Source organism: Ips typographus, linkage group LG8 (assembly GCF_016097725.1).
Source record: "Ips typographus isolate SLU linkage group LG8, UJ_Ityp_2.0, whole genome shotgun sequence".
Lineage (NCBI taxonomy): Eukaryota > Metazoa > Arthropoda > Insecta > Coleoptera > Curculionidae > Ips > Ips typographus.
Genome location: NC_138429.1, coordinates 7072628 through 7098431, shown reverse-complemented (window position 1 = coordinate 7098431; position 25804 = coordinate 7072628). Strand labels below are relative to the sequence as shown.

At 34.1% G+C, this 25804-nt stretch overlaps 4 protein-coding genes across 6 annotated transcripts; 2 read left to right on the top strand and 2 right to left on the bottom strand.

The window, feature by feature from the left end:
* The first annotated feature begins 5132 nt into the window (after positions 1–5132).
* On the top strand, positions 5133–11161 carry verm (LDLa and CE4_CDA_like_1 domain-containing protein vermiform). Of its 2 annotated transcripts, none has more exons than XM_081985866.1 (5): positions 5133–5335; positions 7514–7628; positions 8006–8118; positions 9265–9414; positions 9791–11161. In XM_081985866.1, the coding sequence occupies exons 1-5, from the start codon at positions 5278–5280 to the stop codon at positions 10945–10947; spliced, it is 1593 nt and encodes a 530-aa protein (XP_081841992.1). In that variant the 5' UTR covers positions 5133–5277; the 3' UTR covers positions 10948–11161. The 2 variants fall into 2 exon arrangements, with proteins under 2 accessions (XP_081841992.1, XP_081841991.1); XM_081985865.1 differs by lacking the exon at positions 8006–8118 and adding an exon at positions 7690–7823 and having other exon boundaries at positions 5134–5335.
* Positions 11162–11872: 711 nt separating this feature from the next.
* LOC145733186 (GTP-binding protein 10 homolog) lies at positions 11873–14114 on the top strand. The gene is made up of 6 exons (XM_081985869.1): positions 11873–12081; positions 12135–12352; positions 13104–13322; positions 13380–13618; positions 13675–13798; positions 13847–14114. Exons 1-6 carry the CDS (start codon positions 11954–11956, stop codon positions 14059–14061), a joined length of 1143 nt encoding a protein of 380 aa, XP_081841995.1. The 5' UTR covers positions 11873–11953; the 3' UTR covers positions 14062–14114.
* Tcs4 (Threonyl-carbamoyl synthesis 4) lies at positions 14057–15814 on the bottom strand. Its single transcript, XM_081985868.1, has 6 exons — positions 15502–15814; positions 15318–15451; positions 15012–15268; positions 14606–14962; positions 14407–14552; positions 14057–14355 (listed from the first exon to the last, which is right to left on the bottom strand). Exons 1-6 carry the CDS (start codon positions 15690–15692, stop codon positions 14163–14165), a joined length of 1278 nt encoding a protein of 425 aa, XP_081841994.1. The 5' UTR covers positions 15693–15814; the 3' UTR covers positions 14057–14162.
* Positions 15815–16072: 258 nt separating this feature from the next.
* Positions 16073–24567, bottom strand: SCAP (SREBP cleavage activating protein). Of its 2 annotated transcripts, none has more exons than XM_081985863.1 (12): positions 24406–24567; positions 23533–23729; positions 23066–23296; positions 22500–22683; positions 22301–22446; positions 21529–22245; positions 19747–20384; positions 19426–19688; positions 18849–19361; positions 18406–18630; positions 16738–16999; positions 16073–16660 (listed from the first exon to the last, which is right to left on the bottom strand). In XM_081985863.1, the coding sequence occupies exons 2-12, from the start codon at positions 23688–23690 to the stop codon at positions 16275–16277; spliced, it is 3723 nt and encodes a 1240-aa protein (XP_081841989.1). In that variant the 5' UTR covers positions 23691–23729; positions 24406–24567; the 3' UTR covers positions 16073–16274. The 2 variants fall into 2 exon arrangements, with proteins under 2 accessions (XP_081841989.1, XP_081841990.1); XM_081985864.1 differs by lacking the exon at positions 24406–24567 and adding an exon at positions 24173–24311.
* Between the last annotated feature and the right edge of the window lie 1237 nt (positions 24568–25804).

The window sequence follows — 25804 nt, the reverse complement described above, 5'->3', positions numbered from 1 at the left end:
AAGTCATTGTTAATGCTTAATACTATTATTAAGTTAATTTGCTGACAGAATTTCAAAATATATTTTTATTGTTACCATTCTGTGCAGTTATTGAGTAAACGAGACTTTTTGGGTGGATGAGTGATAAAATTTTACTCACAGAATTGTGAAAGTTTTGAATTAAGTCTAATTGGAATCAAAATTACTGGATTTTTACAGGACTGTGTTAAAGCAGTTTTGTTCCATATGCTGCTTCAATTTTAAATAAAACCATTATCATCTGCTTTCTCCAACTTGCAATTCAGCAATCTTCTTCTCTAACTCCTTTTTTGTTAGCTCACAGACAACATTAATAACCCAAGAATTTAATAATTAACACTCCTATGAATTTGCATTATCATTGCTTTACAATCCCACCTATTTCCTACTATATGCAATAAGCTGAAACCAAGCAAATTCTCTAGGAAAAAAAGCGATATCAAACATTAGCCTTGCGACAACAACAAAGAAAGTTTCAACAATGATTTTCACACCTTTTAGGCTTAACCTACATCTAATTCGTAATCTGAAAGAATTTTTCTTTGATTTGGTGATAAGAATGAAAGCGTCAAGGTGGATCTTCCGGACCTCAACAGTTGTGTGGCGTTTCACCTTTTGGAGACCGGCTGAAGCGACAACTTTTACTTTTTGATATTTCGGTACTCTAGTCGTAATCGGCGACAGTAATATGCTAAACGAATCACGGTTACCAAAGAACGTCTCCCCAGGTTATGTATTTTATTTTCGATCAATAAAAATCAAGAAACGACGCTTCTTCTGTTTAGGAAAAGGTTACTAGGATTATAGGCCAGCTGCTGCACCTAATTTTGAAAACAATCCTTTTCACTTAACAACCTCGATCGGGTACGCCTTCCAGCTTCTAATCAAAGATGTGACATTGAATTATATGAACAATTTTTTTTGCTATCGATAAATTATTGTTCTAGACTAAATAAGGTGTGAAATCTGAGACGACCATGTAAGTGAAAATCTCTTGCATACCAATGCTGATAAATATTTACTTTTTATGGAAAAAAATAGTCTTAATGTCATCACAATCAACTTTTCTAGCATATTATCAAAATAATTTTCAGTCTTAATTCGTTATCTTGAACACCAGTAGTAGTAACATAGATTTCTAAAGCATTGTGAACTAAAATGTGTAGCAAATTACGAAACCAATAATTAAATATTTCAAGAGAGATTTGAGATTCAATAACTATATTGTATTATACTTAAAGCACCTTGAAATAATTCTAAGAATATTAAATTATTTATACGATATGTTTAGCAATTAGATACGCATTCAGAAGAAAAATCAGTTAAATGTCATGTTCTAGGAAAGCTAAAAATTACACTTTAAGGTGAATACTTAATTATGTTTGATTTATTTATTAATCTTAGCTAAATAGTTTATAAGTCTGATACAAAATCCTAAATCCAACAATGACCTCATAGATATCGCTTATTTGGTTAAAATGTTGATTAAAAAATACCAAAAAAACTCCATCCCCTATTTACCATGAAAAAACACCCTAATCAACTGCGCACTAAAACAATTTGAAATTCCAATGTGCAGTATTTCCCTTTAACCTAAAACATTCTGCAAAAGTGTTTGAGTAACAGTTTTGCAAGTTTCTATGTGTAACCCTCTAATCTAAAAGAAAAAATTCCAATAAAGCATTGTTTTCAGAAGTTTCTAGTCAACTGGGTCAAGTTTTCAGTTAATAACCCCAAAAACTATAAAATGAAGTTTTATTTCATTGATCATTTGAAGTTGGAACTGGGAAAACTGAAGTAATTCACGGTGCAGTATTTTCTTCCTTTCCAATCCTTTGATTTATAGTAATTTCTTTTTTGGACAAATTCGGAAAAAAACTGAACACAATTATGCTGAGTTTCAAGGTTCTATCCCAGCTCTAAATTGATCTGAGGGTAGTAAAATAACAAATAATTCACAGTTTAAGGAGTTGAAGCAAAAAAATTATATGCAGCCATATCCTGTATAATTAGTCCAATTTTGACCTGAAGCCCACAGGTTCACAAACATCTTAAAAATACAAATTAAACAATTTCTGTTAAGTTAAGCACTTAGATTAATAAAGTAATTAAGTATTAAGGCATTTAAGGCGTCATCAACCAACCAACAGAAAATAATTGACTATTTTAACATAATCTTTGGCGTATTTCCATAGAATTGACATTATTGAAACTAAGACAAAAGCGAATTCTCCACACCTTTAGATGGTAACAACAATTCGGGCTTATTCTCAGAACAATAATAATCAAGTTTTTGATTGAATTGAAGGTTTAATCAAGGTTGAGGGGGCCGGTTACCCTTGCCTGGGTAAATTTTGTACGAATATGGTCAGGTTTCAAGCATGTTTCCTATTTACCAGAAATTGGCACATAACGTGACGAAGACGCTATAGTACATAGCAACAAGTTATATCATCCCACAACTTCCTACTATAAGTGCAATAAATAGCGCCAGGAATTCATAAGCCATTTTTGTCTATTTAATTATTAATCGTTGCCTAATCATGGCCGACAGTTCTTTTGTAACCGCACCAACGATTTGCAATTTAAATAATTCAGTTGTTTCAAAATGCATTTTCAAGGAAGTATATTAGAAAATCACGTATGTAACTAAAGTTCAAAAAACCAACCAAATTCGTTTATGTAAGAAAAAAACTACGGAATAACGTATACAATTCGTCTTGATCTAGAAAGCTCTTCAAAATGTCAAGGAAGCGCCAAGCAAATGGGCTTTACGCTCAAGGCAAACCGCTCATTACATTTTAGAAATGACCTTTCAATAATTAGAAGCAACTTTAAAAATTCCTTCGTAAGACGAGCTTTCTTTTCCTTAATTATCAGCAAATCCCTTGTTAATCGCTTCCAAGAATGCCACTATTGCTATAGCATTTCCACCAATGTAATACGTATTCAAATGTACCGCTTGGAAAATAACTCTTTATATATGCGGATTTTATTAGGAATGCCATGGGTGGGACGTTGTACAGTGGCGTGCATTTATGAAAATACCAAAAAAAAATCTTGACAATTATTGTGTTGTTTCGACTTAGCGGTACTTTAAGTGCCAAAGTATTAATTAAATCTGGTACATGCCTAGAATATATTTGAATTCCTGAGACGCATAATAAAAGTTCGTCCATTTGTGGCATTCAAATGAATAGACTTTAAGATGACAATAATTTGATTATGTAAAAAGCTTGTTAAATATTCAGTAATTTTCACTTCAATATTAATGTTGCTATTTTAGTATTTTGGTAAAATTAAGAGCTAGAATCTAAACTAAATTTTCATTGACTGTGATATTTTGCAAATGACCTGTCACAATCAAACCATAACTTAGCCTAGAACTTAAGAGAAAAAGAAATCCGAATGGGCCTATTCCACATATCATAATTTTGACTGGAATCGAAAGAATAGGATCAAAAAACTAATTTTTCATATTCTTGAAGAAAAAATTATGGTCGTAAATGTTCCTACATTAGTTTGAATTTGTCCATTAAATTTAAAAGATCTGTTTTGGCGCGCGTGTGACGTACGTAATTCTGGGTGATTTTATTGGCTGTTGCGCGCCATCTGTTTCACTTCTTGTCGCTGATTGGTTGATAGTGTAGTACGTCACCGGCGGCGGGCGTTTTAAACATGAGATTAATGTAGTTTTTATCATCATTTTTTTTTCTATTTAAACTTAATATTTTTGAAAACAAAAAAATACGGGTATAATATTTTCAATCCGTCTTTGTAGTTATGAAATAAAAAAAAATTGTGGGACAGGCCCATTGTCTTTGTTTGTGTTAATTAAAATATTTTTTAATATTTATCATATTTGTGTAAATTACACTAGAAAAATATGTATCTATACATATTATAGAAATATATACAAATGACATGGTGGATTATGGTTTTAAAAAAATAAAAGAGGAAGCAGGACACTCCTCTGTTAACCATATATTTAGCCTTTTAGCCAAATTGATATGTTCACCTCGTTTTCGTTGACCTTACAAAGGCTTACGACACTGTTGCTATTCAAAAATGCTGCTATGTGATAAAAAAAAATGCTCAAGTTGCTATAAATAAGAACAATAAAACAACTATATTACCAAGGCTCTAATTTGTCTGCTGTATCGCTCAAAATTTTAAAATTATATTTAAGTAAAGCACTTAGAAAGTGGAGAAAGTTATACTAACTTAACCTAATATTAAACAACTAGGTAACGTGTGATCCCCTTACAATATCTTAAAAACCGTTTCTCCAAATTTTTAAAATTACGGCCGATCTAATGACAAACGTTGCATTGTTGCCACTTCAGAGTTTTTCTGCAAAAAAAATTATGCATTTTTCTTATAAAACAAATTTTGAGCTCAGCTAACTGCTTTCACAAAAAGAATAATTAATTGAGGATTTGTTAAATGATCTATTTCACTGACACGCAAAATTGGTAAGGGTACATTTTTCTTACTAAGAAGGTAAGGTAATTAAAAATTAAACATTTATTAAATTTAGGTATTTTTGAAAACACACGACAATTAACGAAACACCTCGAAAAACAACTAAAATAAAGCAGAAAACTCAGCAATAAAGAGGTTCAGGCTCGTTTAATAAAATATCAAGGTTCACATTTTTCCAGTCGAATTTAAAACCCCCGGTATATACCAAAAATAACACATTTTCGAAAATTGGAAGAAAGTAAATTTGAAAATGCTTGTAATACAGTAGAGCTGTATTGGAGGTGTTCTGAAAACGTGAATATTAGAGATGTGTTGAAGCAATCCAGTTTATAACAACACTGCATCCGAAGATTTTATGATTGCTTTAAGTAGTTTATAGTGTTCAATAAGACAAAATATTCCAACTTTGTTCAAATTTCTAAAAGTCAGATAAGTGTTTGTCACCAAGTAGTTTTATGCAAAATACCAAAAGAGCAAAACAAGCAAAACGAGCAGCTGGATAGTTTTTACATTACAATTAATAAAAGAAGATTAACCCAAAACTACGCCTCTGGACCAGTATATAATGGTCGGTACCAGCCCCAAAGTGATCGAAATTGTTATCTAAAATATAAGTACAGGCACCAATAGTAAGTCATCAGCAGTTGGCCGCAAGAATCGCGTTTGGGTAGGTGAAAGTGCGCACTTAAAACACATGCGCAATCCAAAAACGGCCCTCCTATAAATAAATAGCGAACCCGCATTCACTGCTTGGCTAGTGACCGTACCATCAGCATGGGTACCAATACGTTCATCTGGACGTGGTTTACGTTTGTGCTGCTATTGAGCGCAGGTGAGTACCCTCTACGTTATTTGTTTTTTTCGACTTATATTTTTCGGCGATATTTCGGGTACCGGTTCTTGTTGATGAGTTTTGGTTCAAGGTCCGTACTTTATTTTATTTCAAAACAGGTTTGTGTGGTTTTTTTGGCCACCCTACGGCAGAAATAAAAGAGAAAGTATTATTACATAAAGTTATGATTATGTAAATAAATCTTTAGATACGCCACCCAGATAGCTTAAAATCATTATTGTTCTAGATAAGTGTATCGGTACAGTTAGCTTGAAATAGTCACTACAATAGCAAACCAACTCATGGAATAATGATCAGGCTATTATTATGCAGTAGGTTTCTTCGTATAAAAAAACTGTTAATTCGCTTAATAAGGCTTACGCGTTTGCAACTCTAATTTAATTAAATTTCCACTAAACTTTCACTTTATCACATCATATAACTGCGTTATTATTAAAATTACACAGTTAAGCTGCAATAAATCTAAAAAGCTCTTTTGCAACCCATTAGCAGCTGCAGTCAAGCCTGAGATATTTACGTTTATACATACAGCATAAGCAAACCAACCTTGAAGATACTGGTTTCATGAATATGGGCGCGAAAGTAAAAGTTCTTTGTGCCTTGCCACTGCTTAAATGAATAATACACCGGAAAACCGCTTGTTATGTGACATTTTTTTGGAAGCCTTGATTGCCTACTACTTTTTATGTACAAGTGTCGTATTTGACATCCTTATGCTTTGTATTGGATCGTATTTTAATTAGCGTGACTTTTCAGTTCAAGGTACCTTTATTGCTAATGTACCATGTTGCAACCATTAATTTTTTTGATGTATGTCTTTCAAAATGCTTGGGAGAACTTGACAATTTGAAATTTCCCTTCCCTCATCAGTCTAATAATAATTAGGCTTTATTATGTTTTGACCTCTGTATGTAAAAATTGCCTTTTTTTGATGATGATGGTTTAGGGTTTTCGCCCTAAACCATCATCAGATGGTGATGGCAGGCAGAAACCAGTCCCCAATAAAAATTATTCCGACCAGGTTTGTAAAATGAATAAGAGTTTAAAAAGAAATGTCTTTAGGCTATTCTATTAGAGTTCTTCTTTGATTTTGTGTGAACGAATGCTAATTGTGCTATATAAAGTTTAAATTTATTTGAATTACATCAGTAATTTATAAAAAGTATTCTATTATTTTTTCTACCATTTTGTTAAAGGTCAAAATTTGTAAAGATGTTTTTACAATTTGTTTTTTAAAATTATCTGCAATATATTGAAGATTATTGATCATTTGGCTGTTTTAATGAAGAGAGAAAGATTAATATTTCTATTCTTTTGATTTTAACAAACTTTCTAATATTGGTAATAAAAATCTGAGTAACAAAATCTATCGTACTTATTCAGATTGGTTTGACAGCTTGAAAAATCAAAATTTGAATCTATAACCAAGAATGGTGCATTGAATTTACACTTGAGTAGTATGACTGAGCAACTCCAGTAAACGAAGCCATGCTACATTTTTTACTATTACATGTAGTAGTAGTAAGAGAAAAAAGAAATAAAAATGGCATTCTACTAAAATAGATAGATAAACTTTTTGAAAAACCTCTATTAAGTTGCTACACTTGAAAAGTGTTCTGAAAAAACCTTGGCTTAAAAATTGTGACAAAAATTTGTTAATTTTTTAGGACATAAACTGTTTTTTGCAAGTTTTGTGACGTGGAACAGCATTTCAACAAACACTACTACTATAGCAACTGGTTTCTAAATTTTCATAGATATAGTAACCATTATATGATTGGAAATAGAGGACAGCAATGTTGGTTATATTATTTATTTACGTTTCGACTAATAATCAAGTCATCTTCAGGTCTCAAGTTAAGTCTGTTCTTTATTCCCAATAAATATTGTATTTTTTACTATATTTGAAGGACGAACCAGTATAAATTTTACAGATTTTGAATTATGAAATCGTTCATAAAATAAGCAAACTCTGAACCGAAAAACTGTAACAAATTAGATAAGCCACTGCCAAGCGTTATAATACTTTTAAAGAACATCAACAGTCAATTAGGTGAGAAACTTCTTTTTTAGTCTACATCTTTTAGTTGATAGTATTAACGAAATTACTTCATTTTCCGTAAATTAATAAAATACTAACCAAAATGATATTTTCAGTGTTGGCTCAAGAAGACGAAGGCGATGATTCGAGCCCAGAAAAGCTGTGCGAAAACCGACCCGCAGACGAATACTTCAGGTTAACTACTGATGGTGACTGCAGGGATGTTGTCAGGTAAACTCAATAACTTCCTAATAAAGGAAATTTAAAGGAAACACTTTACCTGTCCATTTAGGTGTGATTTTAATAGTGATAATAACGGCGTGACTAGACTGGCATCGGTTCGATGTCCAGCAGGTTTGGCTTTCGACATCGATAGACAGACATGCGACTGGAAAACGCACGTTAAAAATTGCGATAGTTTAGAGAGTAAGTCCCGATGCAGAAGGAAACGTGACTACGATAATAGCCTGTTCATTTTTGTATAGTTTTTGTATTACGCCAGTATACTGAGCAATCGAATGAAATTTTTTCGGTTGAGTACTTTAGGCATTCCTGGTCACTATTCCTTGGTCACAACATGTAATATTAAGTAGTATTTCAACGTACAGGTGTACAAAATCCGGTTTAAAACAAATCACCTGTCCCAGCGGATTGGCGTTTGACATCGATAAACAAACATGCGACTGGAAAGGCAAAGTCACTAGTTGTGACCAACTAGAAAGTAAGTCGCACTGTTGCGTTTAAGCAACGTGCGGTGACGGAGGTTTAGAGGGAGAAAAACCTATTTCCAACAAAGCTTATTTTTTTACAGAATCCTAATGCTTAATTCGCATTACAATTTCTTTTTAAAAGAGGAAAATGTTATGTGAAGTAAACTTAGTCAAGAAATGGGTTGAAAGGGAACACTTGTACACGCCAATACAAATTAATCCAAAAACGGTTATGGTGCAAAATATGTGTCAGAAAGAACACTCTAGTTGGTCAAAATGTAAATTGTACACAATGAAAAAATCAAGCTCCACCAAAAAGCTTAGAAAGTAGATTAGGCTTTCTCAAAACTAACCCAATTTTCAGTAGTTCTAACACATCTACCTTAAACTAACAATATATGCATGCAGTACTAATTAGATGTGGATGGGACAGAGTGAGACAATTATCTGATTAAAATATGTGGTTGGTTATTGCAATGCATTACTTAATGCTGTCCTACATTTTGTTAAAAAAACGCATGAAATTTCTTAATCAGGTCATAGACTCACTCTGTACAGTATTATCTATTTAATTATTTACATTTTCTTTTATAACTATACACACTAATTACACTTATATTCTGCTCATGCAGCATGCCGTCTGTACCACACATTGTATGTACTTTTTTTGTATGTAAATTCTAGTTGCATCCGCAAAAAACTATCAATTATTATTCAAACTCATTTGTGCCTGCGTCCCACTTCTTGTAATTGTGACTAATCCCCCTATTCAGTATGTTTACTTTTTTTTAGAAATTAATTATGTAATATCACATCAAACCACTCTATGCATGCTTCTTCTTCTGTCTATTTCTACTTCAATAATAATAAGCAAACCAAATATACGAGTGTAACAAAAACAGCACGTGAATAACTTTCACTCGTGTTCCAAACACACGTCTACTTTCTATTCAAACGTAATATAATGTGACATTGTATAAAGTGTGTATAACCTGTACAGAAATAACTTAAAAACCAAAAAACCGCCAGTCGCAACCAAAATCGAGAGCACCCTAAATCGAGAACGCTGCTGCATGACCCGAACCAGTCACCTGTACAGATCCGTTTTTAATTAAATTCCCTTGAAACAAAATTTTAATGTGTCACGTGTGTTTTAGAACCCCGAAAAATTAAACCTTTGTTGAGAACCGACGAGCCTTTGTGCGACGAAGGAAAATTGGCTTGCGGAAATGGAGACTGTATCGACAAACAACTGTTTTGTAATGGAAAACCCGACTGCAAGGATGAATCCGATGAAAATGCTTGCTGTAAGTTCCTTATTTTTTCTATACGTTAAAAAATGTATCAAACCAAACCATACACTAAGCTGGAATACTTGAAGTACCAAAAGGTGCTAGAAGTAAAGTAATAATAAGCATATTTAGTAATAAAAATAAGTAACTAATTGTGTTATTCAGGTCAGCAAAAACATTTTAGATTTAAATATTTTTCCTTCTTGTAGGTTAAAAGTAAATTGCGAGTGAATTACAAAAACTGAAGCAAACATCGTTTTTTAACCGTTATTCTCACTCAACATAAAATTACTTTTTAAGAAAATTTTTAAAAAATTCATTCAACTATCACTTGCTAGAATACATAAATCAAATTTAACGCAACTTAACAAAATACAATTATTTATTCCAGCTGTGGATGATGATCCTAACAGAGCACCCGACTGTGACACCACCCAGTGCGCTCTTCCAGACTGTTACTGTTCTGCCGACGGTACCAGAATCCCCGGAGGTCTTGAACCCGCCAACGTACCCCAAATGATCACCATCACCTTCAACGGAGCAGTCAACGTAGACAATATCGATTTGTACGACGAAGTGTTCAACGGGCAAAGGGCTAACCCCAACGGTTGCCAAATCAGAGGCACCTACTTCGTTTCCCACAAATACACCAACTACTCGGCCGTACAAGAGTTGCACAGAAAAGGGCACGAAATTGCTGTTTTCTCGCTGACCCACAAAGAAGACCCTAACTACTGGTCGCAAGGATCTTATGATGATTGGTTGGCTGAGATGGCTGGCGCCAGATTAATTGTTGAACGTTTTGCTAACATTACTGATGGATCTATCATTGGAATGAGGGCTCCTTACTTGAGAGTTGGTGGCAACAAACAGTTTGAAATGATGGCTGACCAGTTCTTCGTCTACGACGCATCAATCACCGCTTCTTTGGGAAGAGTGCCAATTTGGCCTTACACTTTATACTTCAGAATGCCACATAAATGTAACGGTAATGCCCACAACTGTCCTTCAAGATCTCATCCAGTTTGGGAAATCGTCATGAACGAATTGGACAGACGTGATGACCCCACTTTCGACGAATCTCTTCCCGGTTGTCATATGGTCGACTCTTGCTCAAACATCCAAACTGGCGATCAGTTTGCCCGACTTTTAAGGCATAACTTCAACCGTCACTTCAACAGCAACCGTGCTCCATTGGGTCTCCACTTCCACGCTTCCTGGTTGAAGAGCAAGAAGGAATTCAAAGAAGAACTAATCAAGTTTATTGAAGAAATGTTGGCCAGGAACGACGTTTACTTCGTCACCAATCTGCAGGTCATCCAATGGATGCAAAACCCCACCGAACTGAACGGACTCAGGGACTTCCAAGAATGGAAAGAGAAATGTGACATTAAAGGTCAGCCATACTGTTCGTTACCAAATTCCTGCGCTCTGAACACGAGAGAGTTACCTGGTGAAACTCTACGTCTGTTCACTTGCATGGAATGTCCTAACAATTATCCTTGGATCCTGGATCCAACTGGGGACGGTTTCTCCGTTAGAAAGTAAATGATAGATAATTATTTATTTAATGATTAGTGATCTTGCTTGTAAGAAGACTTTTGTATATATAGGCCTTGATAGTCTGTATTGCTACTGAAATTTCCAGACGGTGTGAATTTAGTTTATTAAATATGATGCCATCAAGATTATAGAAGAATACTTCACACTGAAAACAATAAATATTTGTTAAAAAAATAAAGTTACCCATAAAAATTGAAAATATGTTTTAATACTTACCTACCTAATTTCTACGAAAGGAAGGAAATGACAAACAGTCTTCTCCACAATACTTTATTATGACCTTAGATGGTAAGGTCTGCTCAACAAGTTTCGGTCCCATAAATGACCATCTTCAGGAGCTCAAATCAGTCGACCAATGTGACTACTGTCTTTTTACAAGGGGAGAGACAGAGAGACCCATGTTATGACGAAATAGTGAAATTAACAAAGTTAAATAGGTGAACAAAGCTCATTATGGAGAAAAAATAACTATAGCACATTAAATCAAAAAATTAATTAAAATTAAACATAAAACTTAAACTAGACCCATTTTCGGAGGAAACGGTTTCCTGTTTCATCGCCTCTTCTGTGGATGGTGCACAAGTGTTAAGCTCTTTTTTCCCCCCTAGGGTCTCACCCAGCCCAAAATGGGTCTAGTTTAAGTTTTATGTTTAATTTTAATTAATTTTTTGATTTAATGTGCTATAGTTATTTGTCATTTCCTTCCTTTCGTACTCCTGCGACTCCACTGAAAGAATATGGACTACTACTTCTTTCTACCTAATTTCTATTAAATATTATAATATCCCAAACCAGGGATAAAACTTCTGTCCAAATCTTTTAACTGCTGACCAAAGCAGATGACAAGAAAGACCAAATGTCATAAAGGAAGAAAAGAAGAGAACGGTCTGTAGGTTAGAACCTAACCCCAAATTTTATTCAAAACATTTGTGTTGTGTTTACTTAATACTTACACTAATGTATTTAACATAATAGTATATCACTCTCCAAAATGGTATTTTTAACCAAACAACTACTAAACAAAATCAAAAAACCCCTAAGAAAATATCTCAAGGAAGGTTTTAGAGATTCGCTTAGAATCCACGTGTCAGGAGGACCTGGAGGAAATGGGCTTCCAAAGTAACATAACTACTTCACCCCAAGAACAATGGCTAAGTTAACAATCTTTGCAGATTTGGTGGTGTTGGAGGTAAAGGGGGTGATGTAATTGTGGAAGCTAAAGATGCTATCAGTTTGGAGACTGTGTTCAAAGCAAACAGGTCAAAAAGTTATAAAGCACAAGCTGGTCGAAGTGCAACTCATAATTTTATCCTGGGGATACCTGGAGAAGATCTGGTTTTTGAGGTGCCCGTTGGTGTCAGTTTAATTACTGATCTAGGAAAACACTTAGGTCAGTCTTTAGTGTATTTAAAGTTGTTTTGTGTCACCATGTATTAGCAGCCTTTTTTAATGGAGGATAATGAATGCAAAATCCTTTATTTATGATTATTATTAATGAGTCCCATCCCATTAATGCATGATTTTTCAATTATTGTTTGGATTTTATCATAGGCAACCAAATATGGTCACAATATAGTTCTATCTTTCTTTATTTGTATTAAACAGAGAGAAATAGAGGAACATTCATGTCAAGGGTGCCTATGATTTTATGTTTGCCCTGTTGCATATGCAACTGACAATTAATTTTTTTCAAAGTTTTTAAGATAATAATAATAGTTATTTAAGCAAGGAGTGTATTAATAAAAGCACTTCATTGTGTTCGCTGACTGTAATAAACATTTGTTATCTTAGAAAGTTTGAAAAAAACCTAATTGTCAGTTAGGCGACACGGCAAACCGAAATCATAGGTACCCTTGACAATGACATGTTAGTTCTGTTGGTGGATGTCAACTAAATAATGTTCTTCTATTTCTTTCTGTTTAATACAAATAAAGAAGGATAGAACTACACTGTGAGCGTCGAGGTGAGCGTATTTGATTGCCTATGATAAAATCCTACATTAAAGTTAAACAATTTTGCATTCCTTATCATTCATTAAAAAAAGCTGTTAATTACATGGTAGATGGAAAATAACTATTTTTAAATGTTTTCTATATTTTTACGAAAACATTTTTGTAAATAAAAAAAATTGTATGTAATAGGAGAACTAAATAAAGAAGGAGAACGTCTAATAGTGGCAAAAGGAGGTATGGGGGGTAATCCAAAAAATGGGTTCCTGGGTACTAGAGGCCAAGCCTACCCTGTTAGACTTGACCTTAAACTGATAGCCGACATAGGATTAGTTGGATTTCCAAATGCTGGAAAAAGTACTTTATTGGGAGCCATATCTGACGCACGGCCTAAAGTTGCTAGTTACCCTTGTAAGCTTAAAACCTAATAATTCACACCAAAAATGTAATACCCAAAAATTATTACAGTCACAACGGTCAGACCACACTTAGGAATAATTTCTTATGAGGATCTTAGGCAAATTTCAATGGCTGATTTGCCTGGATTGATTGAAGGTGCATATGCCAATAAAGGAATGGGACATCAATTTTTAAAGCACATTGAACGCACAAAGTTATTGCTGATGATTGTGGACATTAATGGGTTTCAACTGAGCCCCCAGCATCCTCATCGGACTTGTTTAGAAACTATTATGCTTCTTACCAAGGTTGTTTGTAATCCTCTTTCACCACTGCCTTTAGTAAATTTTACTGTTCATTACAGGAGCTGGAATTATACAATGAGGATTTGCTTAAAAAACCTTCCATGCTGTTAATTAACAAAATGGACACTGAAGGCGCTCCAGAGCTGTACAAAAGTGTGAAGGAAGCACTTAAAAACTTTAAAGGTGAATAAATTTAGCCAACTGTCTGACAGTTCATTAAATTTGTTGTAGAGTTTGTTTCAGAATACAATGACGACATTAGGCCAACAAAATTATTAAATTTTGCAGATATATTAGCAATATCTGCAAAAGAAGACCAGTCTGATATCAAAAAAGTTAAACTAAGATTAAGAGCTTTATTAGATGTCTTGGCAGAACTTGAAGACTCTGATTTGTATGAAACAACTAAGGAGGCATTGAAAGAAAAGGGGCCTATGCTGGTTTAGTTGTTTCAACTTGTATATTTAACTATGTAATATATTTTACTAATTATATAGTAGCCCTTGTTTTATTGTTAATTAAGGAAGTTGAAACAGTTTAAAATTAACTAAGAATTTTTTATTTCTCCTACTTCTTTTTCATTCCATTTAGTTTGAGGTTTTGTAAGCTTTGACAAACTAACCCATTTACAACTAATACTTTCTTTACGAACATCCTCTGCTAAACTTACACCTAAAGGACTAGACTTTTCAATTCCTATATCATCAAATTGTGTATACACCCCAATGTTGGCATTCCACCTAAAAAATAAATCAATGAAACCAATCAAATTTTGTGACATTACAAACAACCTTTCAACTCCATTCCAAGCAATCATAACTCCATTATCAGTGCAAAGTTTCTTTGGTGGCCTGACCAGTTTATAATCAAGAGCATCACAAACAATACCCAGACCTTCAGCTATAAAATTGTTACAAGCCACCCCTCCTGAAACTACCTAAAATATATTTTATTGAAAAGCTTCACTTATTTAAAAACTAAATTACACACCAAAGTTTGTTTATCAAGTGGAATAAGTCCTTTCTTTGTGGCATATTCCATGCCCCTTTGTACTCTATGGCACAAATGCCTTGTGACAACCAATAAAAATCCTGCACACAAATTACTGATGTCAGGAATCACCTCATCAGGGCCCAACTTTTTAAGTTGTTCCTCTTTAATAATGTGCCTTAGACAAGCATTTTTAAGGCCAGAAAAACTGAATGAACAATCTTTATAACTCAGCATAGGAGTAGTAAATTGGAATTGTAAAGGATCAGTGGCTTTAGAAGCTGCTAGTTCCAAGGCCTGACCTCCTGATAATGTAGAATATTCTGGCAGGTTTTTAATTTTCATCCTTCTGGCCATCTAGCAAAGCTAATATTGGAAATGGTGAAATCATGTCAGTTTACTATACCTTGTCAAAAGCTTCCCCTGGGGCATCATCAACACTATCCCCCAATAAAAAAAATTTGTCTACACTTTTGGCTACAGCTAAAATACAATGACCACCACTAATTAGTAGAACAAGAAAAGGAAATTCCAGCGATTTATTTGTCAGTCTTGCAGTTAGTGCATGGGCTTCCATATGATGAATTGGTATGAAGGGTTTGTGATATTTTTTACACAAGTACTTTCCATATTTTGTTCCAATTAACAAAGATAAGGGTAACCCTAACAAAAATTATTTAATAACAATCATAAATGTGTGCTGTAAAATCACCTGGCTTTACTGTGGTAGCTATGGCATCAACTCCCTCTAAGCTCAAATGCGCACTATTCAGGGCATTTTGAACTACAGACTCAATGTTTTGTCTATGCAACTCACTAGCTAATGGTGGGATAATGCCTCCATTACTGGAACAACTCGTAGCCAGTAAACTTACATAAATACGACAAAAACTTACTTAAGGTGCACCAAGTGTTGAGAACGTAAAGATTCTCCTAAAATGTTGCCTTCGGTGTCCACAATTCCACAACCTGTATCATCACAAGAAGTTTCTATACCCAATATTACAGCATATTGACGCTTGACCACTTTCCGAAATGGTCTATAGTTAGTAAACAAACGGGGAGTATTGTTCAAGAAAGGTGTCATGCCTTTATAAATGTATAATTATTATTAAATCGAGTATATTAAATTTACAAAACAACTGAAAATTTAGTGTAGTTTAAGTTAGGTTATGTCAAGCTGAAGTTATACCAGAAACTCTTCCTTTAGTCTTCTTTCATTTGACGCGGTCTTCACAATTTAGTATAGTTTTAGGTAGTTGCTTTTAAAACAGTGGAACTGACACTGTAATAGTCGTTATATTTTTTTAAAACAAAGTATGAAGATAATTCTTTCTTAAAAAGTAGAATGATATACAGGATGTCTGTTTTTGAGCTCCACTATGGGAATCTCGGTTATTTGTCGTTATTTTCACTACCTACATTGCCAATTTGAATATCAGGTTGAATGTTAATAAGATTACTACATATAAAAATTACCTCTATTAATGCAAATTTACAATCCAAAATAAATAAAACTTGCTAAAATACAATTTACAAATGCGACGGTAAAGGCCACAAACACTCAAAAAATCAAAGTTGTTACAAACTAGCGAAACAAATAAATTAACTCCTATAAACTAAACTAGCTAGTCTCTTATTTTGACAGCCAAACATTCACCAATTAAATTCACTCAAACTTGTGCGTAATTACCGGAAACCGAACGATTCGCAGCTGTTTTCCGTAATCGCACAACACCGCATCTCTCAGCAGAATCAATTGTTTTACAAACACGAAAGGATCGCGACCTAAACTAATAGTTCGAACACATTCGCCGTGTCGTACGTCCCAAATTACCAGACCGCCATGCCTGCCCGTAACCACTAGATGGGGCGCCAACATCAGCACGTGATTGGTCAGTACTTGACCAACTAGAATCGTATTGAGCAAATGACCTTGGAACCGTTCCCACACGCACAGACGCTCGTCAATACCTAGCGAGATTACGTAGCTGGCCGAGTAAGTCAACGACGTGATACAACCGTCATGCGCCTGGATACTATACATACAAGTACCTGGAAAGTCCATTCGTCATTTCAGAAGAGGTTAAGGAGACTTAGGAATCACAAGGTTGTAAGACAAGTACAATTACCTGACAGAAGATCCCACACACACAACATTCCGTCTTGAGAACCACTGCCAGAGGTCGCTGGACAGACTCGGTCAATAAATAGACAAGTAATAGGACCGCAATGGCCGTGCAACGTGTAGAGAAGATCACCATTTTCCACTCTGTACACTTTTAATGTGTGATCCTGACTGCCGGTGACAATACGACCACCTTCGCAATCTACGCAGTTGATTGGTTGCTGATGGGCGCGTACTGTCATCAGTTTAAGACATCTCAAGTCCTCCTACGTTAGGAAAAAAGTTAACTCAACCGGATTCTGAGTTTCAAGAAATAAGAATTTATCCAAAAAAAGAGACATAGCGGTGCTCAATCTCGAATTCAGGCAGTAGATTTCATCTGTTATTTTAACTCGTTCCTATCAGTCATGGGGTTGTTTTCAAAGGAGGTAACAGATAATTACTACGTTTCCATGCAAATTAAAAACGTTCTCAAAACGTTTTGAGTTTTGAATTTTGCCTTGTAAACCCGTTTTCAATCTTATGTCACTTCAAGGTGGATTCGCCGATTTTTGGGATCGTATCGGGATTGAAATAGCATGGAAACTGTATAACATGGATTTTTAAATCGGGAAAATACGTCACAATTGTGTATTGTCAACGTGTAAATGTCATTTTTCACTTCTTTAAGTTAGAGAACATAACTAAACATTTTTCATTTTATCATTTGAATTGTTCCTAATTTCATTAATTGTTGTTACTAATAAAGTAAGCAATAATTACATTTTACCTTATCATGGCTACCAGAAATGTTTGGCTGGACAAAGAAGTAAAACTTCTACTGGAAATTTTCCAAACACAAAACATCAATCGGTATTTTGATACCAAGAAGTATAAAAATGGAGAAATTTACCAATTCGTTTATGAGGAATTAGTAAAGAAAGGAGTAACTAAGAACGTTTTGCAAATTAAAAATAAATGGAAAGCTTTGAAGTGCATGTATTATAAAGTGAAGCGTAAAAATGGGACAAGTGGAGAAGTCCGTTCAGAGTGTAACTATTTTGCCATGCTTGATGAAATATTGAGTGCCAGACCATCATCCAGTTTGTGGGATGGACACTCTTGACGAATATGAAAAAAGAAGTGCATGGGAACTCAAATGACACATCTCAATCGTTTCTGCGTTTTGTCAAAAGCTCAATCTAGTTTCAAAACGAAATTGAAAACGATTTAAAAATTAGCATGGAAACTCTTAACAAATTTCAATTTTGAGATTGTTTTAAAAACGCCTTCGATTGCATGGAAACGTACTAAATATTCGACCTACACCCGACTTAAAATGACAAAGAAAAAGCTGTTGTCATATCTTAATTCAACAATGTCGTCTTTTTCGAATAAATCTTTTCTTTCTTTCTCACCCCATGTAGTGCAGTTAGAGTGTATTAAAGTCAAAGACGTTCACGTCCGCAAAAAGCCAATAAATCAAGCTCCATGACAGTCCAAACCGCATTAAATTTCTTTGTTTCGTTTCGAAATGGTGAGATTTTGAAAATGAGAGTTGAGGTGGCGCGCAGTTTATTATATTTTTATACAGAAATTACTTTTCAAGTTTGATGTTATAATGTAGCTCAGAGAATTGGTCTTTTAATGTAAAGAGTTCAATAAATTTTTTTAATGTGGAATTGACAAGTACCTGATTAGAATGATGAATTTCGCGTTCAGATATGGAACCCATGGACCCAGTACGAATGTGAGTTCTGCGGTAGGCACAACTGAAATTCCAATCCACTGGTCTACCTTGAGTATACGTTTGCAATTGTAAAAAATCAATAGAACCACATAAACGCGCAGCTATCACTCTGGAGCCGATTAGTTTAACGTGCGTCACTCCAGAGTCGTTGCCGTCTTCGAACAAACACTGAAAATAATTAGCAAAATGCTACAGCCTGGGTGCGTATTGTTGAAACAAAGGAAGGGAATTATCAAGAAAAACCCTGTAGAATGTGACAGGAACATTGTCAGCTTCTTCTGTCACATTCTATTGACATTTCTCTTGAAAATTCCGTTCCCTGCTTTCAAGAAACATGTTTAAAAAAGTAATTTTCAAGAATTACATTTAAAATAAGCTAATCATACTTTTAATCTTGAAGTGGTGGCTTCCCAAAACTCTAATCTTCCATTTGCACAGCCAATTATCACCAAATTATCCACGAAATCCATACACCAAACAGCTGATAACTTTCCGCTGCTTTCATCACTAACTTTCCTCCCCTTTTCATCTGAGCGTGATCTTCTAATATTTGGTTTATTATCCTGAATATAGTGAAATTTGTAGGCTTTATAGAATTCGTATTTGGCATTGAAAGGATTATCGGCACCACTCGAAGCGCGGAATTTAAGATTGGAAAAATCAGTGTTAATGCGGTTAACCAGCCTTGGATACACGTCGTCTTGGGAAGGAGAGGAGCCAGACTCGTAGTCTGATAAGTCGTCGTTTTCTAAATTGTCTGACTCCGTTGATTGTTGTGAAAAGTAAGATTTACGATCGACGACTGAAATTAGTTCACCATTGTTGTTGTCCCAAATTTTCAGTTGACCGCTCAGACATATGCTGGCTAGGTGATTGCCATCAGTTGCAAGACATTCTACCTTTAAAATTAAAACGAAAAATTATTAATACATACCTTTACGACAAAATTTAACTCAAACACACCTCTTGATTGTGTCCCTCTAAAACCACAGGAACCGCCTCCAACATAACCTGTTCACTAGGTTCAACTGGCTCTTCGCTTTTGTCTGGATACCAAGACGCTCTCCATTCAGCATAGTTCCGGGAACAAATGCACCGATACAAAACCACAAACCCGTACGTCATAACGACAATACTGATCAGAATTAGTATGGATAGAAGCATTATTTCCATCGGAGAACGAGGATAAAGCGGCTGTTCCATTTGGTCGATCAACGGAAAATCATCTGCAGAATGACAGTTACTTGATTCAACAGTATGATTCAACTGAAAAGAGTGACAAACCTCCATTAAAGTCTATGGGATCCAGTGCCAAAGCCAAGGCTTGCCATTGCAATTTGTTTGTGCTAAACTTTTCATCTGGATTACGTAACAACACTGCCTGTTCCGGGCTAATAACGTGCGCTAGCTTTATACTTGGCAAAATGGCAACGCTGCGTCCACTTAAAGACACATTGTACTTCCTCAGGATTCCTGACCAATGACTGGCTGGTAATTTCAACGCAGGCGCGTACTCGCCCGGTTTTAACTTATCCACCTCAATACTATGATTAACACTTGACTCTCCCGTTTCTAGTGGGGTGTACGTGACGTAATTGACAGATGACTGCTTATTCGTTAAGTTGGATCTTTCAAATAACGGAAAAAAATTAAGGTTGAGATAGTTTTGAGGTTTGCTGGTCGATGATGGGCTTCCTGACGTTCTGTTCTGGCGGCTCTCGTTCAGTGACGTGAGAAAATAGTGGTTGATTATGTCACTATTGCAAATTATCATGAATATCCAAACCATCATTAAGACCATAAAAGAACGTTGAAAAAGGCGTGTTCTTGTCCATAGATTTACTATTTTTAGGCGTTTGGGTATTTTCTTTTCTTGGGTATTATTAGGGCTGGCCACCACAATATTTGAAGGAAAACTCAATCTGAAAAGAGAGGCCTAAACTACATTTTCATCCCAAGTTAAGTTTCAAAGCTTTCTAACTTAAAAATAAATAGTATTTATTACCCAAAAAAAAGGAAAGTAATATTCAATAAATACGCGTAACTACTGTAAATGAAACGTCAGTATACTCAGATTATTTGTGTATTCGTGATTTGAAAATAAAAAGCAAGAAGACTAAAGAAATCTACCAAAGACTGTCACAAAAACTTTAGTGGTCACAAAACTTTGAACTTTAAACAAGAAAATAATTTATGAAATTAACTACATACAGTGTGGAACAGCCAAATGGAATAAATTCGATAACAAATAAATGAGAGCGTGTTGGGAAAAACGCTTGGACACGTCGATTTGTATTTTTAGATGCGCATTTATTAAAAAAAATAAAAATTATATAGGGTGTGTCATGTGACAGTGGCCGATACCAACTTTCTTATTTTAAATACAACCCCCTGTATATTATTAGTTTTTTGGATTCTTCAGAAAATTTTAGACATAATTCATGTACAATGTCCCATACCTATCTTCAACTGTTTCGGAAATATTAAGTGTTTTCAGATGTATTACAACAATTAACATTAAAAAAAGAAAATTATTTTATTTCACAAATTCGCAACATTACACTCAATACTTATTTTCACGAACATTTTCTCTCTCTTACATTGAAATTAATGTTTTTTTGTTTTTTTTTACATTATTTGTGAAATAAAATAATTTTCTTTGTTTAATATTAATTTTAGTAATACATCTGAAAACACTTAATATTTCCGAAACAGTTGAAGATAGGTATGGGACATTGTACATGAATTATGTCTAGAATTTTCTGAAGAATCCAAAAAAATTATAATATACAGGGGGATGTATTTAAAATAAGAAAGTTGGTATCGGCCACTGTCACATGACACACCCTATATAATTTTTATTTTTTTTAATAAATGCGCATCTGAAAATACAAATCGACGTGTCCAAGCGTTTTTCCCAACACGCTCTCATTTATTCGTTATCGAATTTATTCCATTTGGCTGTTCCACACTGTATATTGGTTACATGGTTGATAGCCAAAAAGTCAATAATATTAATTTTTATGAAGTATATTAATGAAACTCAAAAATAAAGTAAAATCTTACCTGGGATGTGATCGGGACCTACTCATGCCTCTACCGCTCTCTATTAACGGTTTGTACAAAGCATTCCGCAATCCTTGTCCACTTTTCTCCAGACTAGTGCTAGCCCTGTTCAAATCAACCCCTAACACAGTTGAGAAAAAGAAAATCTGCAGAAAGAGTCCGGCTATCAAACTGACCAAAGCAAAAACGCAAAACTCTTGAATAACCGGAACAAAAGTGAAAAGTCCAAAAGTAAAAACTGTTATTTCGATTAAAATGTTTTTTGTGGTGCTCCAACCCTCTTTGCTGAGACCTTGAGCTACGCGGATTTTAGCATCTAAATGTTGTGGGGTGGTTAGCACACTTTTGGTTATAACTAGCACATTTTCCAGGCCAAACAGAACAGCTAAATAAGGAAATATCCACTTTGCTCTTTGGTTATTCATTCCCAGACCGAAAATAACGCAAATTCCCATAGTCATAAGCAAACTACATAAAACTGTGACGGTTGCAGTGCAAGACATTCCAAATTTAGACTTAATTTCATCCACTTTTCTGACGTAAAAATAATAGTATAAAAATAACAGAAAGAAAGCTATTATAATAGGAGCCAATTCGAAGTAGTCAATTTCTGAGGGGTAATTGATAATTAGAGTGTCATTTATTAAAGCTGAAGGCGTTTTAGTTTGATGTAAGGGATATAGTGTAGCTAGTTTTTCTTGAAGTCCTTCAACAAACCTGAAAAAATAGTAAATAAATATATTTCCCAGATAAAATTTTATTACCCACACACCCTTTATCAAAATCCTTATAAAACAAAGTAATCGCAAACTGAATAATTCGCTGCCGATGCCTCAGGGGATAACGTTTAATACCAGTATCCCTCAAAGGAATGCCAAATAAAATTTCTGCCATAGAAACTTTACCTTTATGGTATCTCTAAAAAAGGTGCATATGAAACCACTTAAGTCCTTAAGCATAAGGCTTCTTACATGTTGATTGAAAATCGTTGTTAAAATAGTACTGTCCTGGCTGAATTCATTGACATCTTGATGCCAGAAATTTGCAGGAGAAAGAACAAGACAGCTATATTGAGGCATTAAAGTGGGCACATCAGAAGTTTTACTTTTAGCCACAGCTTCAATGTGAAGACATACATGACCTAATGTTTTTGAACTGAAATAAAAGTTGTATAAGGTGATTTAAATGCTCTGATTGATTGTTATGGAACATAAAAGTTAGAAAAAAACACACAGTTCACTATAAATTGAATTGTTTTTCAAACACTTAAAAAAGGTGGTTCAACATGTTTTCAGTACTTAACAAAAAGGGTGTTTACTCATTGTAGCACAAGCCTAAAGTTGTGCTTCTTATGGGCAAAACATCTGAAACAAAATGGATAGTGGAGAAAAGCTAAACTTGTACATTTAAGGGTTTGAATAACAAATAAACTTATTGTGTGTGTGTTTTCCTAAGTTTGTGCTTATGGACTTGTTCTTCTTACCATTATTTAATAAAATACCAAATAACAGTTTGCATTATATTAAAAAAGACCCACCTTGACTTATCTTCATAGTTCCTGACAATATCTAGAAGCTTAAAAGACTCATAAAGGGGAGCTCTAAAGCCATCCCCCAAAGTCAGGTCAGCTTCCCATGGTAACACAGTTACTTTGAGCACAACCTGTTGTATATAACAAAAAGGAGCATAATCCTGAGTTATATTGTTTGTTGCAACCCATTCTTGCTTTGGAGATGTAAGTGGTAAAGGTATGTTCACTAAAGGCAGACTAGAAGCAATAATATTTATTATTGCAATTATAATCCTGATTTATGTAGTTTACAACTGCTATCAATTTAAAGTGATTACAAACATAAAAAACAAGTAATTCATTCATTAACTTTCAAATTGCAACCTTGAGACTGCATTTTAGAAATGCAGCTTATATAAGTCATAATTTACATTATGATATATATAGAACTTTTCTTGTTTTATCTTAATTTTAATAGAAAAAAAATTACTTACCAGCAACCAATGATAACCACAATGGCAAAAGTCAGAATTGAGGTGGGATAGCTGCTGCATAAGAGGCCAATACTGTAAAATACCGTTCCAAGCTTTTCCTGAAGAGTTGATTTGTTTGATGAGCCCCTATTTGAGGGGCTCTCCACACGTGAGCTCATGTTACATTAGCCATTTCTGTTTATTTGGTACAGCAACATCTAGAAATAAATGTTCTTTAGGTACTTGTAAAAGCTATAAACTAATCAAAAAATCAATAATGAACAGTTTTATGATGTTGTTAAAAGTTAATACCTACATTTAAATTTGAAAATGTTTTTTGGTTTAAATTTAGCCATACATAAATGTGTTGTTTAAGTAACTAGTCATATTGTAAATTTGAATTCTTGTCACACATTTTTGAAGACAAAAGTTGTTTAATTAAGGTGATGTGTGAATTTGAGAGGCCAACCATAATTGCAACATGCTTGTTTCCCAATTATTTAAATCTTAAAATAGCTCTATCTGGTCAAGGTTAAATGATTATAATAAAATCCAGAAAGAATAAACAACAACTACTATTTTACGACAATTAGATTACTAGGCAAACTAGTTTTTTTAGTAGCAAAATGTAAATTTGTTTAAAAAGTTTAAGAATACCCACTGATAATGAAATTATACCACTAAACATAGAATTATTATTAATTCCTGGCTTCCGAATCAAAATCACATCCCACGGGCAATCAAAGTAAATCGTCTCACAAACACCACAGTGACTAAACAATTTGAAATAAAGCAAGATTGTACAATTTTTTAAGGCGACAAACACCTCCATGACCTAACCTAATCTTCGCTAGAAAATGATGTAAGAACGCTATAAAGTGCGAAATTACTTACTTGCGGACACTGACAACACAACTCTAACTTTCCGTATGTTCTTTCGATACTTGTTTGTTTAATTGTTAATAAAATCCAACGTAAATCTTACGATTTTAGCGTTGATAAACAGTGAATACCCAACAACAGCAAACATTTTTTTTTGGCACGCGTATTAACCTTGAATTGAAACGTCAGATACACTGTCAACGATTGAGATTTGACAGCCGACAGCTGACGTTATCCAGTGCAAACGATTCAACCATTAACATATAAATGTAATTTAGTAAAATTTTACTGTATTTTGAAATAATTGATAAACTTTTTTTGATAGTATAATAATTTGTTTGTAACAAAATAGTGTAAATTAGTGTGTGTGTATTATTATTAATTTGTTATAATAATGTAGAGTTTTTATAGTTGATAAGTATGTATTATTGCATTATGAAATTTCTTGAAGGAAATAAATAGTTGCAAATAAGTAAGTGATGATCTTGTGTTTAATAAGGTAAATATTCTATTGTAGAGATATTGAGGATTTACGGATTTACCAGACTTCTAAAATTGATGGAAGTTAGGTTTTTATTTAGTGTTTTTACAGTTATTGGAGTTATTGGAAAAACAGGAAACTTAACAAGATTCTGTATATGAAAGTTGAATTTGGTGTTAAGTGGAGTAAAATACAATTTAAAAATCAGTAACACAAATTTGTATGTTTCAATGCATAGGAAATCAACGGTCAGAAGAGAAAGTCGTTGCAAATCAATACTTTGGAAAATGACAGAAAAAACTCTATTAATGGCATGTGTCATATGCATATGCCAAAACGGATGTGACGTATCTTGATATAACAGTACTTATATTTTACTTGTGTACTGTTCTTTCTTTTCTTATTAGTGACAAGCATTGATTTTTGCAATGGTCCTTGTGGTGATGTTCGTAATATTACATTCAATTTTTTGGTAATTACGTTTCCTTCCAACTACCCTGTAGCAGCAATGTTAATTTTTTTGTCAGTGACGTCGTTATAGTTTATTTGATTTTTCGTATAAAAGTGTGGTAAATCCAAAACCGACCATAGGAAAACCATGTAACGGACAGAGAAACGTAGATAATTGCATGCGCTGGACAAAGACAGAAAACGAGAAAAATATCAAGTAGGCCATATTTTCGGCGCGCTGTTGCCAAACCCCCAAGTATCCAATACCGTTGACAAAATTAATTTTGTTGTTGGATTATTCATAATTTATTTCCATTCATTTGGATAATCTGTATTTAGTCCGATTTCTGTCTGTTTGTTTAACGATTTGAATGAAATATTGTAGTAAAATTTCTTCTGTCAAAATCTAACCTCAAATCTCAAATTTAAAGTAAACAAAAACAAGATTTTGGCAAAACATAGGCAAGCAAACACACAAGG

Excerpts from the sequence above, each read along its gene's own strand:
- LOC145733186 (XM_081985869.1), top strand. The coding sequence starts at position 11,954 with ATGGTATTTTTAACCAAACAACTACTAAACAAAATCAAAAAACCCCTA. Across the intron at positions 12,353-13,103 it reads TGATCTAGGAAAACACTTAG|GAGAACTAAATAAAGAAGGA; the intron begins GTCAGTCTTTAG and ends TGTATGTAATAG. Across the intron at positions 13,799-13,846 it reads AGCACTTAAAAACTTTAAAG|AGTTTGTTTCAGAATACAAT; the intron begins GTGAATAAATTT and ends AATTTGTTGTAG.
- verm (XM_081985865.1), top strand. The coding sequence starts at position 5,278 with ATGGGTACCAATACGTTCATCTGGACGTGGTTTACGTTTGTGCTGCTA. Across the intron at positions 7,824-9,264 it reads AAATTGCGATAGTTTAGAGA|AACCCCGAAAAATTAAACCT; the intron begins GTAAGTCCCGAT and ends CGTGTGTTTTAG. Across the intron at positions 9,415-9,790 it reads ATCCGATGAAAATGCTTGCT|CTGTGGATGATGATCCTAAC; the intron begins GTAAGTTCCTTA and ends TATTTATTCCAG.
- SCAP (XM_081985863.1), bottom strand. The coding sequence starts at position 23,690 with ATGAGCTCACGTGTGGAGAGCCCCTCAAATAGGGGCTCATCAAACAAA. Across the intron at positions 20,385-21,528 it reads AGGTCCCGATCACATCCCAG|ATTGAGTTTTCCTTCAAATA; the intron begins GTAAGATTTTAC and ends CTCTCTTTTCAG. Across the intron at positions 18,631-18,848 it reads CCACCACTTCAAGATTAAAA|TGTTTGTTCGAAGACGGCAA; the intron begins GTATGATTAGCT and ends AATTATTTTCAG.
- Tcs4 (XM_081985868.1), bottom strand. The coding sequence starts at position 15,692 with ATGACACCTTTCTTGAACAATACTCCCCGTTTGTTTACTAACTATAGA. Across the intron at positions 15,452-15,501 it reads CAACACTTGGTGCACCTTAA|TAATGGAGGCATTATCCCAC; the intron begins GTAAGTTTTTGT and ends GAGTTGTTCCAG. Across the intron at positions 14,356-14,406 it reads GCTTGGAATGGAGTTGAAAG|GTGGAATGCCAACATTGGGG; the intron begins GTTGTTTGTAAT and ends TTTATTTTTTAG.